This window comes from Pempheris klunzingeri, chromosome 7 (assembly GCF_042242105.1).
Source record: "Pempheris klunzingeri isolate RE-2024b chromosome 7, fPemKlu1.hap1, whole genome shotgun sequence".
Taxonomy (NCBI): domain Eukaryota; kingdom Metazoa; phylum Chordata; class Actinopteri; order Acropomatiformes; family Pempheridae; genus Pempheris; species Pempheris klunzingeri.
The window spans coordinates 9,403,121-9,417,748 of record NC_092018.1 but is presented as its reverse complement, the minus strand read 5'-3'; the positions used below and the strand labels follow the sequence as shown (position 1 = coordinate 9,417,748).

At 41.3% G+C, this 14,628-nt stretch overlaps 1 protein-coding gene across 2 annotated transcripts; it reads left to right on the top strand.

The window, feature by feature from the left end:
- Nucleotides 1–800: 800 nt before the first annotated feature.
- ark2cb (arkadia (RNF111) C-terminal like ring finger ubiquitin ligase 2Cb) lies at nucleotides 801–13,972 on the top strand. Of its 2 annotated transcripts, XM_070833709.1 has the most exons (8): nucleotides 801–1,002; nucleotides 4,716–5,049; nucleotides 5,236–5,367; nucleotides 6,379–6,508; nucleotides 6,656–6,760; nucleotides 7,179–7,274; nucleotides 7,806–7,909; nucleotides 10,272–13,972. In XM_070833709.1, exons 1-8 carry the CDS (start codon nucleotides 942–944, stop codon nucleotides 10,387–10,389), a joined length of 1,080 nt encoding a protein of 359 aa, XP_070689810.1. In that variant the 5' UTR covers nucleotides 801–941; the 3' UTR covers nucleotides 10,390–13,972. The 2 variants fall into 2 exon arrangements, with proteins under 2 accessions (XP_070689810.1, XP_070689809.1); XM_070833708.1 differs by lacking the exon at nucleotides 801–1,002 and having other exon boundaries at nucleotides 3,375–5,049.
- Nucleotides 13,973–14,628: the final 656 nt, after the last annotated feature.

Here is a 14,628-nt window from a genome sequence, read left to right as displayed (position 1 = left end):
AGGTCACGTGATCAACAGATCCCCTTATGACATCATAAAAGGGGCCGAATCCAAACAGTGTGTTTTCACAAACATTTACTCAAAGATACAAGCCCCCAGGAAGTGCAGCAGGTGTTGAAGCCAATTTTACAGCGGCCAAACCGTGTAGTTACAACAATGGTGTCTGTCACATGACGCTATTGGGCCCAAAAATACTTTTTTTCCATTGACTTACATTGTAAATCAGCAGATAAATAGTTTGATTTATTCACGATTAAATAATTTTATTCCCATTCATTAACGTGGAGGATGCAGGTACTTTAATGCCCGAGAAGTGGAACTTTTTTTGACTTCATGCGCCTCTGAGCAACTTTCATAGCAATAAACAGAGCCCTGCCTCCAAAGCTGTATCCAGTTCTCTTTATACATCCATGGAAAGATGGTCTCTCTTCATAGCTCAGCAGTCTGTAAACACACAGGGGTCACATATTTAAGGTGAAAAGACATTAAAAAAAGTGCTTTGCTTTGCATAACACAGGACCTTCACAATTAGCCACTTGTGAGTACTCATGGAGTAAGTGTACAAAAATCTAGCGTTAAGGCACCCACTTGTGGTTTGGGACTACACTGATGCATTATGTATGTTTTCTCCCAAAAATGAAACAAGAGCCGATTTATAGACTTATAAATCTGTAATAAGACAAGGCTGGGTATGTTTCACCAGGAGACACTTGCAGGTTTAACGTGCAGCGCCGCAACATCGCCCTCTTTTGCTCCGGACACCAAATTACATGTCTGCTTTTGTCAACGCCAGCCCGGAGAGTCAGACAGTCGTTTCGCTCGGTTCGCCCGTGGTGCTAAACAGCCAGCAACAACCAGCCGCCTGAATGTAGATCCGCATGGGCTACTACCACTCTGTCTCTCCAAATAACCCAGCGGAATCATAAGATAAGGATCCCAGGATGGTCTTAGTGCATGTCGGATACCTGGTTCTTCCTGTATTCGGCTCAGTAAGAAACAGAGGTACGGTATTAATATTCATATCGATCCAAAACATGTGCCCTGTTTATCTTAATATTCACTGCAGCTGTTAGCTAGCTTGCTAGCTCGAGTTAGCAGTTTGGCTAGCTCGCGTTAGCTAGCGTAAAACGAACGGCCAAATTATTCGCCAAACACCGCGTTACGTGATGCTACTTTAATTTCGCTTTATTGCATTTTAACATAAACCATCGAGTGATGTAGTTTGCCCGGTGTTTTACGCCCAATTTAAAACGGAACACCGCCGCTAAGGATAAGCTAACTGGCTCGTTGGCTCAGGCTATATCCTGGAACGGAAACATCTCTCACAAAGGATTCCACATGCACGGGGCGTGCGGTCAAAAATACTTGATGTCAAAAACATTCCCTCATAGACCAATTTTGTCCGAGGATATTCATTTTAGATATTTTTTACTAGTGCGTTTGTTTGTTTTTTAACTTCAGCAACATTACGATGTTGCATTGTTATTTCCCCGAGGGCGCTATCGTTTATTTGCACTGTAAAAATACCGCAAAATAGACGTAGCCTTTCCAGCCAGTCAGCTTATCTGTGCCTGGATGATGTCATTTGAAGATCACCTTCTTCTGCTAGCGCTCGCCGTTTTCTCCACCGTGATTTCACTGATTATTATCCGTGTCAATTGGCCAATGTACTAATCGATGCATGGCCAATTGCCCCGGCAGCGTGGACCTCCGAGCCATCAATGTATCAGTCGCCTTTTCCTATTATTTGCTAATGGGCAATTCAGCAGCTGTTCGTTTGGAGCTGCCGAATTGCAAAAAGACCCGAGTGTGCGGTCATAGTTTAACAATGATAAAGCTACAGTGTAACATTAATTTCATAACAGTGGCGTCAGTGATTTCATTGTGCTTTTATTTCTGTTCTTATTTCCCTGTTTCATAGTATGGAGGCTGGCTCTACATTCTGCATTTATCAGATCTTTGTCGTCCCCCCCATTGTGTAGCTAATGATCATCTGCTGCTGTGTGGTGTGGCGTGGCCTCTGCCTGTTCTCTGCATTTAGCTGTATTGTGAATCCCTTCTTCATTTCCTCTTTCCATCAGAAGACGACATTGGTATTAAAAAGCACCCCCTCCCAAGATGTATTCAGCCGTAGACTTTCCATGTTAAGCAGACTAAAACAATAGCTAACACCTAGAACAGAGCACCTTTTTGTCTTTTTTCTGTCAAATTGCTGTAGCACTGAGTAAACATTTTAGCTCCTATCAGTTGAATGTCATTGTGTACCTCCCATCCAGTCTTGATAGACAACATGCTGTAAATTCCTGTAAAGTGGATACATTTTGCATGATCTTAAATACTGCACTGCATTGTTGAACACCAGAATTTGGCTCATCTTCCTTCTCTTCACACAAGGTGCAATGTACATGATTAGATTGACCTATAACTAAAAAGAAAAAAAAAAGAAAGCATGCAAATTGGAACCATGTGCATGCCATTGTTATTGTTAAACTCAGCATTTCGGCAAATGCTGTCATGTGATCACTTGAAATGACCGAAGGTACACTGCACCTGCACACAACAACCTGCCATAACTGTCTCCATTTTTTGTGTAATCCTTTTGTTCCCTTTGCAAATTTCAAGCTTCGAATCACACTGAATTGTCAGGGCTGTTTGCCTCTTATGGGCAAATGAAACTCTAAAGATTTAAATAAGCAAAACATGCGCACTGGTGGTTCATCACTTCCCAATTATCCCCACTAACATGAGGCCAAAATGCTATCCATTTCACAGGGATGCCTATTTTCCTGCACTGCTAAAGAGATCCTCTATTAGTAATAACGTCTTTATTGTTTGGTTGTGGTCTCTCTTTACCTTTTGTTCTGGTAATAGTACTTTCAATGCATGGTCACATTTATGATTCATAATTTTTGGTTTTTGTTTTTTCTACATTGACTAGTGAAAATCCAATGTAATCTTTCTGTAGTAAAGATGTACCCTGCTGTACTGGAATCATGTGCTGTAGCCAACACGTCTGCTCATTGGATGCCGCTTTTGTTCTTTTTAACCCTATATGGAGCATGGTGGGCCTTGCCTTCAGTCTATGTTGTTTATTTTTGTTGCATGGATTTATACTATTATTACAAACAAACAAGAAAGAAAACACAAATTTCACATATACTAATATTTTTCAATAAAGAATATAGTGTTTTTCCTAACCTTCAGTGTGCTTCTTGCTGATTTCCATTTATTGTCCTCCCTCTCCCTTGTCCCAACCTGCCCCCCTCCACCTACCTCCTCCCCCCTCCCACCAACCCACCCACCCACCCACCTACCTCCTCTCCCGCTGTGACAAAGATAGACAATTTCCACGCTTCCTCCATCACAGGGCCTGAATGAGTCTATCTGCTGTCATTCATGGTGATTGTTTCCACCGAGACGCTTGAAAAAGCAGTGTGCTAGTCGCAGTCTAGACTTGAGCCTCTGACCCACGGCAACAAGGTCATCTCTTGTCTGCCCGGCCACACTGACGACTTGTCACGCTGAAAAAAAATATTGCAGGAAAGTCTTACCACTCACCTGAACTGGGTGTTTTTGAAACCATACTGTGTTTTTCAAGCGTACTCCTAGTAAATGCAATGTAGACCTATTTCCTCATGATTATTTAAAAGGCACTTCCACTGTTTACATCAGAACTTGTCATGTCTTTTACACTGTCAAGGCAGATCAAACTTGAATCTTGTACTGGGGTTTTGCCATTAGAAGTGCACAATGTTACTTTGTAAATCGGAAGTTCTTTAGTTTAGTTTCACTGCTTCAGTTTCTGCCAGATGGACATAACTGAGCACAGGACATTGAATCCTGCTCCACTGCAGGCTTCCTTTGGCCAGAATTTCCTCAAAAGTTTTTCTAATCAAAGCTACATTTGTTGTAGTTTTTCAGCTCCACCACAATCAAAAAGGCATTTTTAAGCATAAGCACGGCATTAAAACCATACTGCACTACAGCACAAGTTAGCTTGTCTTTTTCTTCCCATTGAGTCTCCTCAGCGGTCTGTTTGCTGCATTTGCCAAATAGCTGTGGTTGGAGAGAATAAAAAAAGCATTCAAGCTATTTCCTCTAAACTCCTGGATGTTCACATGGGAGAAGAACAAGTAGAGCTATAGTGTATGTGTAAGACACAAAGACACAGAGGGTTTCAGTGAGGCACCGATGTATAATAGTGTGAATTTACTGACTGTTTTATTTTTAAGAAGTAAGGAATTGTTCTTTATTGCTCTATAGACAGACACTTTGCATCTAAAGAGTGTAATTTATATCTTATAGACAGCCAGGCACTAAAGGTTTTACTCTTGAGTGCACTGACCCACTGTCAGCTGCAGAATTTACAAGAACTGAGCTGCGTTGAAGACCATTTACTGGTAGATTTCATCTGTTCTGATCCAGTTCGCTTGTCTGTGAATCAGAAGACCAGGAGTCGATCCAGAGGTCGGAAATGCAATTAAAGAAATAAAGCTCGCGTTTTGTGTGCAAGACGAAAAATGATTGTCATGCTCATGGTACTTGTGGTAACCATCATTTTCCCACCCCCACAGAAGTATTTTTCACCCTAGGTAAGAGGTAGGGCTTCATTAACATGCTATATCACACACACAGTGACACCACATTTCACCCACAATTAATTCCAGCTAATCTCTCCCCTCAGGTGCCTGACAACTTCTCCTTATCCTCCACAGGATCCCATTTCAACCGGCAACAGCAACAGCAGCAGCAGCAGCAGCACAGTCATGCTACCTCTTGCCGGCACTTCCAGTTAGGTCCTCAGGCGCCGCTGCCCATGGACTTTCCCATGCCCCACCCAGGGCAGCCACAGTCAGGCATTAACCCCCACCTGGCCCCTCCCGGCCACCAGCATGGCCCCCCGCTCCACCCGCCCCTCAACCCCCTGCCCGCTCCGCAGTTCCAGGACATCCCTGCCCCTCCCTTCCTACCTCAGGCATTACACCAGCAATACCTCCTCCAGCAGCAGATCCTCGAGGCCCAGCACCGACACATCCTGCCACCCTCCAGGTACCCACACGGGTTTGCAGGGAAATTCTAAAGCTACAAGATGGTTTCCAATTAAAGTTACCAGTTAAACTCGTGGTTCAGGCAGACCTTTGGGGGGAGGGTTTGTAGTAACATCATATTCAAGACCATATCTGTTACTCTTTTTTTTTGCCAGGATGTTTTCAAATGCTTGGTTATTTGTCTTAGTAGGCGCACCCCAGAGAGAGTTCCTCACCAGCCCCACAGACTGCGGCCCGGCTATGAGTTTGCTCCCCCTCTTCATGTCCCTCCTCAGCCTGTGGTGCAGCAGCCCCGCTACCTGGCTGAGGGAACAGACTGGTAAGGAGTATTCCTCTTATGATACAAACAGTACCAGCTATATTTTAATTTGTTTGAAAAGCACATTGTTATGGGGTGCCCTAGAAGCTCACCTGATAAAGTGCACAACACTACAGCTGAGTCCTTACCACAGTGGCCTGGCTTTGAATCTGACACAGGCCCTTTAAAAATAAAGTTTTAGAAAAGTACATTGTCATGATGCAAGTTTAGATTTTGTATCAACAAAGTCTTCTTCAGTTATTCAAAGTAATAGAAAGCACATTTTCACATCACTGATAATTTAATTTTAAATCAAAGTTAAGATTAGATGAAAGTGGTTTAAGGCAAAGTTGAAAAAAGAGAAGAAGAAAGAAGAAAAAAAGAGAAACCTCCTATTTGACACTCAAACTGGAAATAAATTGGTGGGAAATTTTATGTAAATTGTCCCACCAAATATTAAGATATGAAGTCCCTATGAGTTGTATGGTACTTAATCTTTGCAATTTCTCTTAAGAAGTTGTACTAGGAAGCATTGGATACCTGATTAATAGCAAGTAAATGTGCTTTTAATGTGAAATTATTGAAAAGTAGTGCCTACAGATAGGATTGATGGCTAGCAATTGTTGAAGTCAAGGCAAGGCAAATTTATTTATATAGCACCATAGCACTGACATAAAATACAATAAAAACAAGACATAAAATTGCTTGAAGAAATCTTAATGGAAAAACTGACACAAATCTTGAGAAGAACTTGTGGAAGACAAAGGGGGAAAGCTGACATCTCAAGATTAAAAATGGGAAATGTAGTCAAGACTGGGCTAAAGCTGTCTGTCTGTCTGAGATACCCCCACAGCCCTGTCAGACCAGTCCAATTAAGCCTTCAAGTACGCCTGGTTGGGAATCACTGAGGAGGCTGAGGGCCAATGTGCTGTCTAGAATCCAACTGTTGTCAAAAAACAATTTGCAAGAAAAAAAACGATTAAATAATGACTTCACTGCCATTAACCGACTTGTTTTTTGGTGTCTGTCAAGGGATCTAAGTGTAGATGCTGGGCTGCCTCCGCACCAGTATCACATCCATCCGCTGCCGCAGCACTATCAGCACTACTTGACCTCTCCTAGGATGCACCACTTCCCTAGAAACAATGCCTCAACACAAGTGGTGAGCCCCTGCTGCCTCAGTACAATCAATCATGCTCGTCTCAATAAACTCCAGCGATTCTCCTCTGGGTCTCCCAGCAACCGGGGATGACCTGTGCTTTTTCTGCCGCAGAGCTGACGCTAGCTTCTTTTATCTGTCATCTCCCAGGTTGTCCATGAGATCAGAAACTACCCATATCCCCAGTTGCACTTGCTGGCTCTGCAGAGTCTCAACCCCTCCCGCCACGCGTCTGCTGTTAGAGAGAGCTACGAGGTTTGTGCTGCTGCTCCCTCTCTCTCCCTCAGCAGACACGCCAGTCTACACTAATTTATCATTGTTTCCTCCGTGACTAAAGCTGTGGACAGGCTTGAGTGTGCAACTGATTTTCTTATTTCCAATTACTCCGGCTTCCAGATGCCTCAAATGGTCCAACTGCCTTTAATCTCATGAGATTTGTTTTCATTTGAGCAAAATGTAAGCGTTTTCAGAGGGGCTCGTTCCCGTTCCTCGAAGCACTAATTAATTTACTTTAACAAAGTATTCCACACTTATATGTCTCATTTGAATATCTTACTATACAAATGTTTATTTTATTTATCTTAAGAGACATATAGAGAACTACCTTTTGTAAGACCATAAATGTTTAGCTAAAAGAATTAAAAGAGGCATCCATGTGTTGTTTCCTTTGTAGGAGCTTCTGCAGCTGGAGGACAGACTGGGCAGTGTAAACCGTGGAGCAATCCAAACCACCATAGAGAGATTCACCTTCCCCCATAAATACAAAAAGGTAAAATGGCTGTTTTTTTTTACCTGCTAGCTAGCTTTTTGATGTTGTCTGGTAGAGATGAAAAAACTAAGTTGAGCTAGACGTGAAAGACAGGAGGGGAAAAGAGCCGCTCTGGGTAGAAAAAGGTTCAAAGAGCTACGACGAGAGTGGAAAGCGGGTCATGACTCTCTCAGTAGTTCAAAGGTCAAACTAATTTCCGCCAGCAGATTAGTGAGACAGGTCTGCAAAGTGCACAATTCAAGGCGAGGGATGACTCATCCAGCTGTCTGCAGATATGTGCGTGGAATGAATTTAAAAAACCGTCTACAGTGAATATGACCCACATACACACACAGTGTCAGATCATTTGGTACACCGAGAGTGAGAAGAAGTAGTTGAGTCTCTTTTTTTTTTCTTTTCTTTTTTTCTGGGAAGCGTGATTAGGTGACTCGTCTCGTCTTGTCTTGGCTGATGCATTAACATAACAGCTCCGAACATGCAGCTGCATGACACACTCTATTAATTAAAGTCTGTTTGCCTTTTCTCCTGCAGAGAATACCCCAGGACCTGAAGATGTGTCTGGATGACGAGGAGCTGGACACTGATGAGAAGTGCACCATCTGTCTGTCAATGCTGGAGGATGGAGAGGATGTCAGGTACAACTAGATGCCCTTTTGCTTTTTTTGGAAGGTTGAAATACTGGTTATAGAGATGTGAACATGAGCTGTGCATGAAATATGTTATTTCCTGTGGGATATATTTGTTCTACCTGTCCTGGTCCTCAGTCACATGCAGCTTTTAGCAGTTTTAAAGTACTAGTATGGTGATGTCTAGTCCGTCTGATGGTAGTTGTGTCAGTCCACCACTTTTAATCTGGACTGAATCATCTCAACTATTGAATTGATTGCCATGAAATATTGTACAAATGTTCATGGCCCCCAAAGGATGAATCCTACTGATTTTGGTGATCCCCTGACTTTTCCTCTAACACCACCAGCAGGTTGACAGTTTTATCTGACTTTTATCTAGCACCACCATCAGGTCAAAATTTCAATTTGACCCATACATGTGGTTTGGCCGAGTTTGGCATTTTGGTTGTCGCCATCTTGGTTTTGGAGCCAGAGGTGATGTTCAAAGACTGCCTGCCTCCAATTGGTTAGATAAGGTAACACTCATAAACATTAGTCCTGCTCAACGTCAGCATGTTAACGTTATCATTTAACTTTACTAAAGAAGTGCCTGAAAACCCAAGAAATATTGATGCCTCACATCAGCCAAAGTGTAATTCGGTGTAATTAAACCTAAATTTGATGTCAGTGTCCTGTATTTTAAGTGCCGCCTTGATGACTCTCAAAAGTCGTTAAAATGGGAATCTTTCACATCTTAACCATCCATCGACTATGACGTGAATGCAGAATTAGTCAAGCATAAGCCATGTTCTCCAAAAGGGCATTTTGGGGAGTTTGTTGGCCTTAAAAGTTTCTTGCCTGGTCAGGTTTTAGATTGGCTTTATGACTTCTTGAGACATTATGGAATGTCTCATTTGTCCATAATATTTGTTTTTACATCCAGCCTCTACAATGTAGTGGACTTAGACGCAGTGTTGTGACCATTATTTACTCTGGAGGTTGTTTAGGGAAAGCTGGTTGAGGTCTTGTGTCTCCCCAGGCAACACTTTCCCTGCTGATGACCTCAGAGAAACGTCTCCACATTTCCTAATTTATATATATTCACAGTGCCTTCCTTCAGATCGGACACACAGCCAGAGTCTATAAACAGTTTTTAACCCTAAATCAGTCCTGCCACGCAAGTTCAAAGCATCAGGTTTGAAAATCCTATCACACGATTTCTTCCAGCACCTCATCTTGAAAATGCTGCCCAAAGGCAACATTAGTATTTCACAAAATCTTCTGGTGTGTGTCCAGTGTTGGGATCTGTGTAACTGGCAGTCACCAAGCAGGGCATTTTACTCTATGAAAAGAAAAGGGAGGGAAGAAGAATAAAGGAGGTGAAAACTTCAGGTTTTCTGGGTTTGGGGGTGTAGTGATTGCATTGGAAGAAGGAAATGGAGCAATGATGTGATGAGAGTTTGGTTGTGCTTGTTGATTTACTTTGTTTATGTCACCTGTTATGGCAGGAATACAAAAATTCACTGTTCTTTCTCATTCATGAGATTTCAGGCTTTGGTTATTCTGTAATCACAATGCTAAGATTAAAGAAGACAACGGTTTCTTCTTTGGTATTTAAATGCTTCCTGTGTGATTCGATACAAAGTGACAGATCTAAAAACACCTAAATATGCATCTAAATATGCAGAAATGTTTCCTCTAACACATAAAACACAAATGTGGATTTTTAGCAGCAGCTGCTGTTTCCCGACACTGTGAGTTGTGAAGAGAAATTTGATCACAATAAGTCACTTGAGATGATTTCTGATGTCAAATGTGAACCACAGTCAGACAACTGGATCTATTCAAGACATGATCTGGATGCCAGACATGATAGGACTCGTGAATCAGACGCACATAGATGACTTTAAATGCCTTTAACTTGGTGTAACTAAGCAGAGCAACCACAGCTGTTTCATCCAGTTTTTAGAACTCTATTTAGTTTGGTTTGTTGACAACACTTTGATATATTTATGAAATACAACATAAGAGATGGAACGACAAAGTCTTCCATTGTTTGTCTCGGCTGTTGAGACAAACAGTCTCATTATGGAGTAATCTGCAGATTTCCTCAGATAATCATGTCTATAACTATGTTGTTGTCTATGAAATTTCAGAAAGAATGCCTACTATGTTTTCCCACAAAATGAAATAAAAAAAGTTGCTTGGGTTCAACAACAGTCAACAAAAAGCATCCTAACAAAGCAGAAAACATTGCTGTTTTTCTCAGCTCATAGAAACCTGAACACACTTTTTAAATCGCAGTGATTAAATGAACGCTGAACGTTTCCTTTAAGTTAAGTCCCTCATTTATTTTTAAATCCCGACCGTGTCTCCTCTGTGTCCGTAGGAGATTACCCTGCATGCACCTCTTCCACCAGGCGTGTGTGGACCAGTGGCTGGCCACCAGCAGGAAATGCCCAATCTGCAGAGTGGACATTGAGACCCAGCTGAACCCCGACAGTTGATAGCTCCTGTCGACTCCTGCAGCTTTGGATCTGGTCTTGTTAATTCTCCATTGCCTCCCTGCGGGGGAAGCTCTGCCAAACACCCCTCTTCCCCTCTGCATCGCTCAACGAGCCTGCCTTTTGAGACAGCTGTGATAGAGGGATCAACAAAGCACACTCACCTACAACACAACAAGGGAACGGGGGGTTGATGCATTGATAGGCGGCTGGACTGAAGGTTGGTTGGATGGACTTGCTGGATGGATGTAAAAGGTAGGAGTGGACATGTATGGACAGATGTGCTGAGGCTTCACACGATTCTTTCAGATTGTGCACCCTGTGTACATTTCTCCATACAGCCACCAAGTGAGGACACTGACTACCAACCTCCCCAGCTCAGTGTGGTGTATTAAGGCCCTTTCTCTGCCACTACATCTAAACCCTCTGCCCCCCCCACCCCCCCCACGCCTGTGAAAAATCCTTTAAGCTGCACTCTGCCCAAGCCCTCAGCACATCTGTACAGAACATTATCAAATGATTAGCATGAGGTTGTTTGGTGTGAACTCTTGTAGCTGAACGCTTGTGGTGTAATGGAGTATAGTACTGAAAAAGTATTTACAGAGTAACAGTGTTGTGTAGCAAGCAAAAGCCTTTTGAGAAATATGTTTGTGAAAAATAAACCTACAGAGAGGGTGACCACAGCTCTAGCAGAGAGAATATTCAGCGTGTTAAATCATAGGCAATGAGGGAAGAGCTAGTCGTGTAAAAAAAAAAAAAAGGCCAAAAACCCCTCTTTCTCGTCTAACATGGTTTTTGGATTTACAGTTAGTAGATGCCATCAGAGTTGATGCTAAACCCGCTAACTGCAGGCATGGCTTCCAGTGATCTGTGTAGTGTCGTAGTCGGGCCTCTATAATCTAGAGCAGAGGCCTCAGATGTGCATGCTGTATGGCAGGCTTGGGCTGTGTCGTTAATATTGTGGAGCAGTAGAAACAGGGACTGTGTCTGTGCATGTGAACCGTATACTATGACTCTGACGATCCCACTCATTCATAGAGGAGGACAAGAATGCACCTGATACCCCTCCCCACCTCCCCGCACCCCTCTCCCACTCATCCCCGAGTAGACCAAAGTTGCCCTTAGACACCGATCTCACACCAATGTAGCATTTCTCTCCCGATGTCCGAGGTCGGGATTCAAAGAGCTGCCAGCAGATCCGTGTCTAACTGCAACTCCTCTCTGTTGCCTCGCTCATGGCATGATCGTGGCATGAGAGGCCGGCATGGGCTTGAGGATGCAGTGCCTGAGTCTTGCCATCAGAGTGAATAAAATCTGACATACCTATTACCAGAACCTTATTGCCTATCGAACAAGCACATGTGATTTCTATATACAGTGAATCGCCTATGTTGTGTATCGGCTCCTTTTCATTTCAATCTAAGTTGCTCCCACTGTTTGATAAAAAGACTGTGTCTGGTGTTACAGGGAAAATACAAACTAGTTTGCCTGTGATATGTGCTAGAATGTGTATGATTGTCCCCACCCCCCTCTCCCATGGTAGTAGTGTATGGTATTGCTAGAACAACTGTGATACGTTCAGTGATAGAAGCCGTTTTCTCTATATCATGCATGAACCATGTCGGCGTAGTTCACTTGAAGGAGGGTGAAAGGGAGAAAAAGCCATCCATTTGAAAAATACCAAACAATTGTTCTTAATTAATTTTTATTTCAGATGTCTTTTTTTTTGCCATTTGTTTTCTCTTCCTTATTACTTGTAATCTTTTTTTTTTTTTCTTTTGCTCACATGCCAATTTGGACATGGTACTAATATGCCGAGTCCTTGTCCATTTTAACCATAGTGAAGAAAAAGCTGCAATGCTGCAAAACCATATTTATTGTTGTTATAATGTAGCTTGTGTTTTGTAAATGCACTATAATATGGAGTTGCCTGATTTTTGGTTTGGTGGTGTGGGTTCCTCTTGTCCTAGATTTTGTGTTTCTATTCAGTTGCAAAGTATTTTCATGCTTCCTTGTGTGTTATTGGAGGGTAACTTGACTGTTTGTGTTGCGTTTTTTTTTTCTTTTTGTATGAAACCTCCATCCAAAAAACTATAGATGGATGACAATGGAGGTTTGCTAGTTCACATAGAATGCTGTGATTAAAGATGCCTTAAGTATTTAACAATCATTATTTATTACTAACTGTAGCTAGCTAGCTATCGTGGTGGAATATTTAATGTCTCTATCTCATAACTTTGCAATTTAATCAATATATTTATTTAAAATAACACAAAATATTAAAAAAAAGAATACCTCATTATGCATTGGTCGGTGGGGATGCTTTTGCATGCCGTCTGTGTTTTCTTTTTCAAAGGAGAAAAAAAGAAACTTGTTGAAAATCTGACTTGGGCGGTGTTTCCCAACACGTTTTCTAGCCAGCATGGTGCTGTTGATCTGGAATACATTCCATTCATGTCACTTCTTGATTTTACTTTAAAAATGTTTGTTTTAAATACCATCCCTGCTTTGGTCTAAAGCAGATGACGGGGTGCAACCCCATTTTGTCTTAGTGTGGCTCCACAATTAGCTTGCTTTTGTTATACGATACCGCTTTGCTTCCCATAATCAGTCACTTTTTGAATCATTTTTTGATATTTTTTTCCTTTTATTTTGACCACGTTCATGACATTCTATCACATCTGGATCTCAATTTAGTGCTTGTTATTTTAGGACCCACATAATGAGCTGTATTATTTGTTCTTATGTATTGCTGGCAATTGCTTTGTGTGGGATTTTGGGAAGTATCTAACATGCTAACTTGAGCCATTGGTCTTCTTGAGCAAATTTCTGGTGTACTGTGGTATACAATATAGATAGCGTGTTTTACACCTGGGTATAATAAGCTAACTGCGTTTTTCGGTGTGCATTTCTTATTAATACTCTACTAATCCTGCAAATTATTATAACATTTATTGGATTGGAATGACGCTGGCTGGTCTTACTATTATTATTATTTCATTTCGTGCTCTCACTGGCCTTACCCCACGTCCTCCACAGTGTACCCCATTACTCCAGAGCGAACTGGACAGTAGCCATAGTATTAACTCAAGCTGATGAACCGGAATGAACAGTAGAACTTAAAGCACAAGCTTTTTAATGCATGTCCTTCTCAGGTTTTCCTATGTGTATGTGGGAGTAGCTCTGTAGATGTGTTTAATATGATGCTGTACCTTCTTGAATATTTCAGATGTTTCTTTGCTGCTGAAAAAATGTTGATTATTAACCTGCCAGTGAAAAAGGGAAGTGGCCATCTTTGTACAACACACTGCTGTTTTGCTGTAACCGCGCAATGTTTTATGATCTTGAGTATTTTATAGAAAAGTAGAAGTATGTATCAATAATATGAAAGCAATAGCTAAATCATAACGAAGAATAACATGATCAGTGAATATTGTGGAAAATCTTTAGATTCACTCTGGGTGGATTTTGTACTGTATTTATTACTAATGATGATGCAAAAAGTTGCATAGCTTAACCCAAACTGTTCTGTCTCTTTTTTATTTATTGTCTTGTATATGATCTTTTTGTATGTGTTTTTCAAATAAACTGCCTAAAATGCTAATCAAATTTATGGTGATATTCGTTGTCCTGTTATAATCATGTCCTCTGCTGAAGCCACATTTACTGTTTAGTTGTGTCAACAGTTTGAATTACATGTATTCGCCATTATTAGCCCATCACAGATAAATATGTAGCAGTGTATATGTAGGCTGCACAGAAATGCCAATTATATGCTTGAAATTCATTTCGAAACGGTGTTCTTGTCTTGCTCAGTATCTCCTACTCTTCTTTTAAAAAAACAAATCAAACGCATCCCTCTCAAACAGGTTTTGATAAACATTAATATTGGCCAATATATCATTATCTGTAGCTTCAAACATCACCTTTACCTGTGGGCTATTATGTGAATTTGTGAAAATTAATGTGAATATTTTCTAAGCCTGCACATAATGGACTTAATCACTAATATCCACATTTACATTTTATTATTAATTCAATCCTTAATAAGCTGCCCAACTTGAACCTAAAATAAAATATTCTTTGTAACAATTTCATCGTGGCATTTGCGTCAAACCAGCAGTCACAGAACATGAAAATGTTTTAAATAAAGACACAGGAAGAGACATGATACTGTGTCCCAATTCCACACTACATAATAACTTGATATAGCATACTTTACTGTTTATACCAACAGGGAAT

Excerpts from the sequence above, each read along its gene's own strand:
- ark2cb (XM_070833708.1), top strand. The coding sequence starts at position 4,616 with ATGCTATATCACACACACAGTGACACCACATTTCACCCACAATTAATT. Across the intron at positions 5,368-6,378 it reads CTGGCTGAGGGAACAGACTG|GGATCTAAGTGTAGATGCTG; the intron begins GTAAGGAGTATT and ends GTGTCTGTCAAG. Across the intron at positions 6,509-6,655 it reads ACAATGCCTCAACACAAGTG|GTTGTCCATGAGATCAGAAA; the intron begins GTGAGCCCCTGC and ends GTCATCTCCCAG.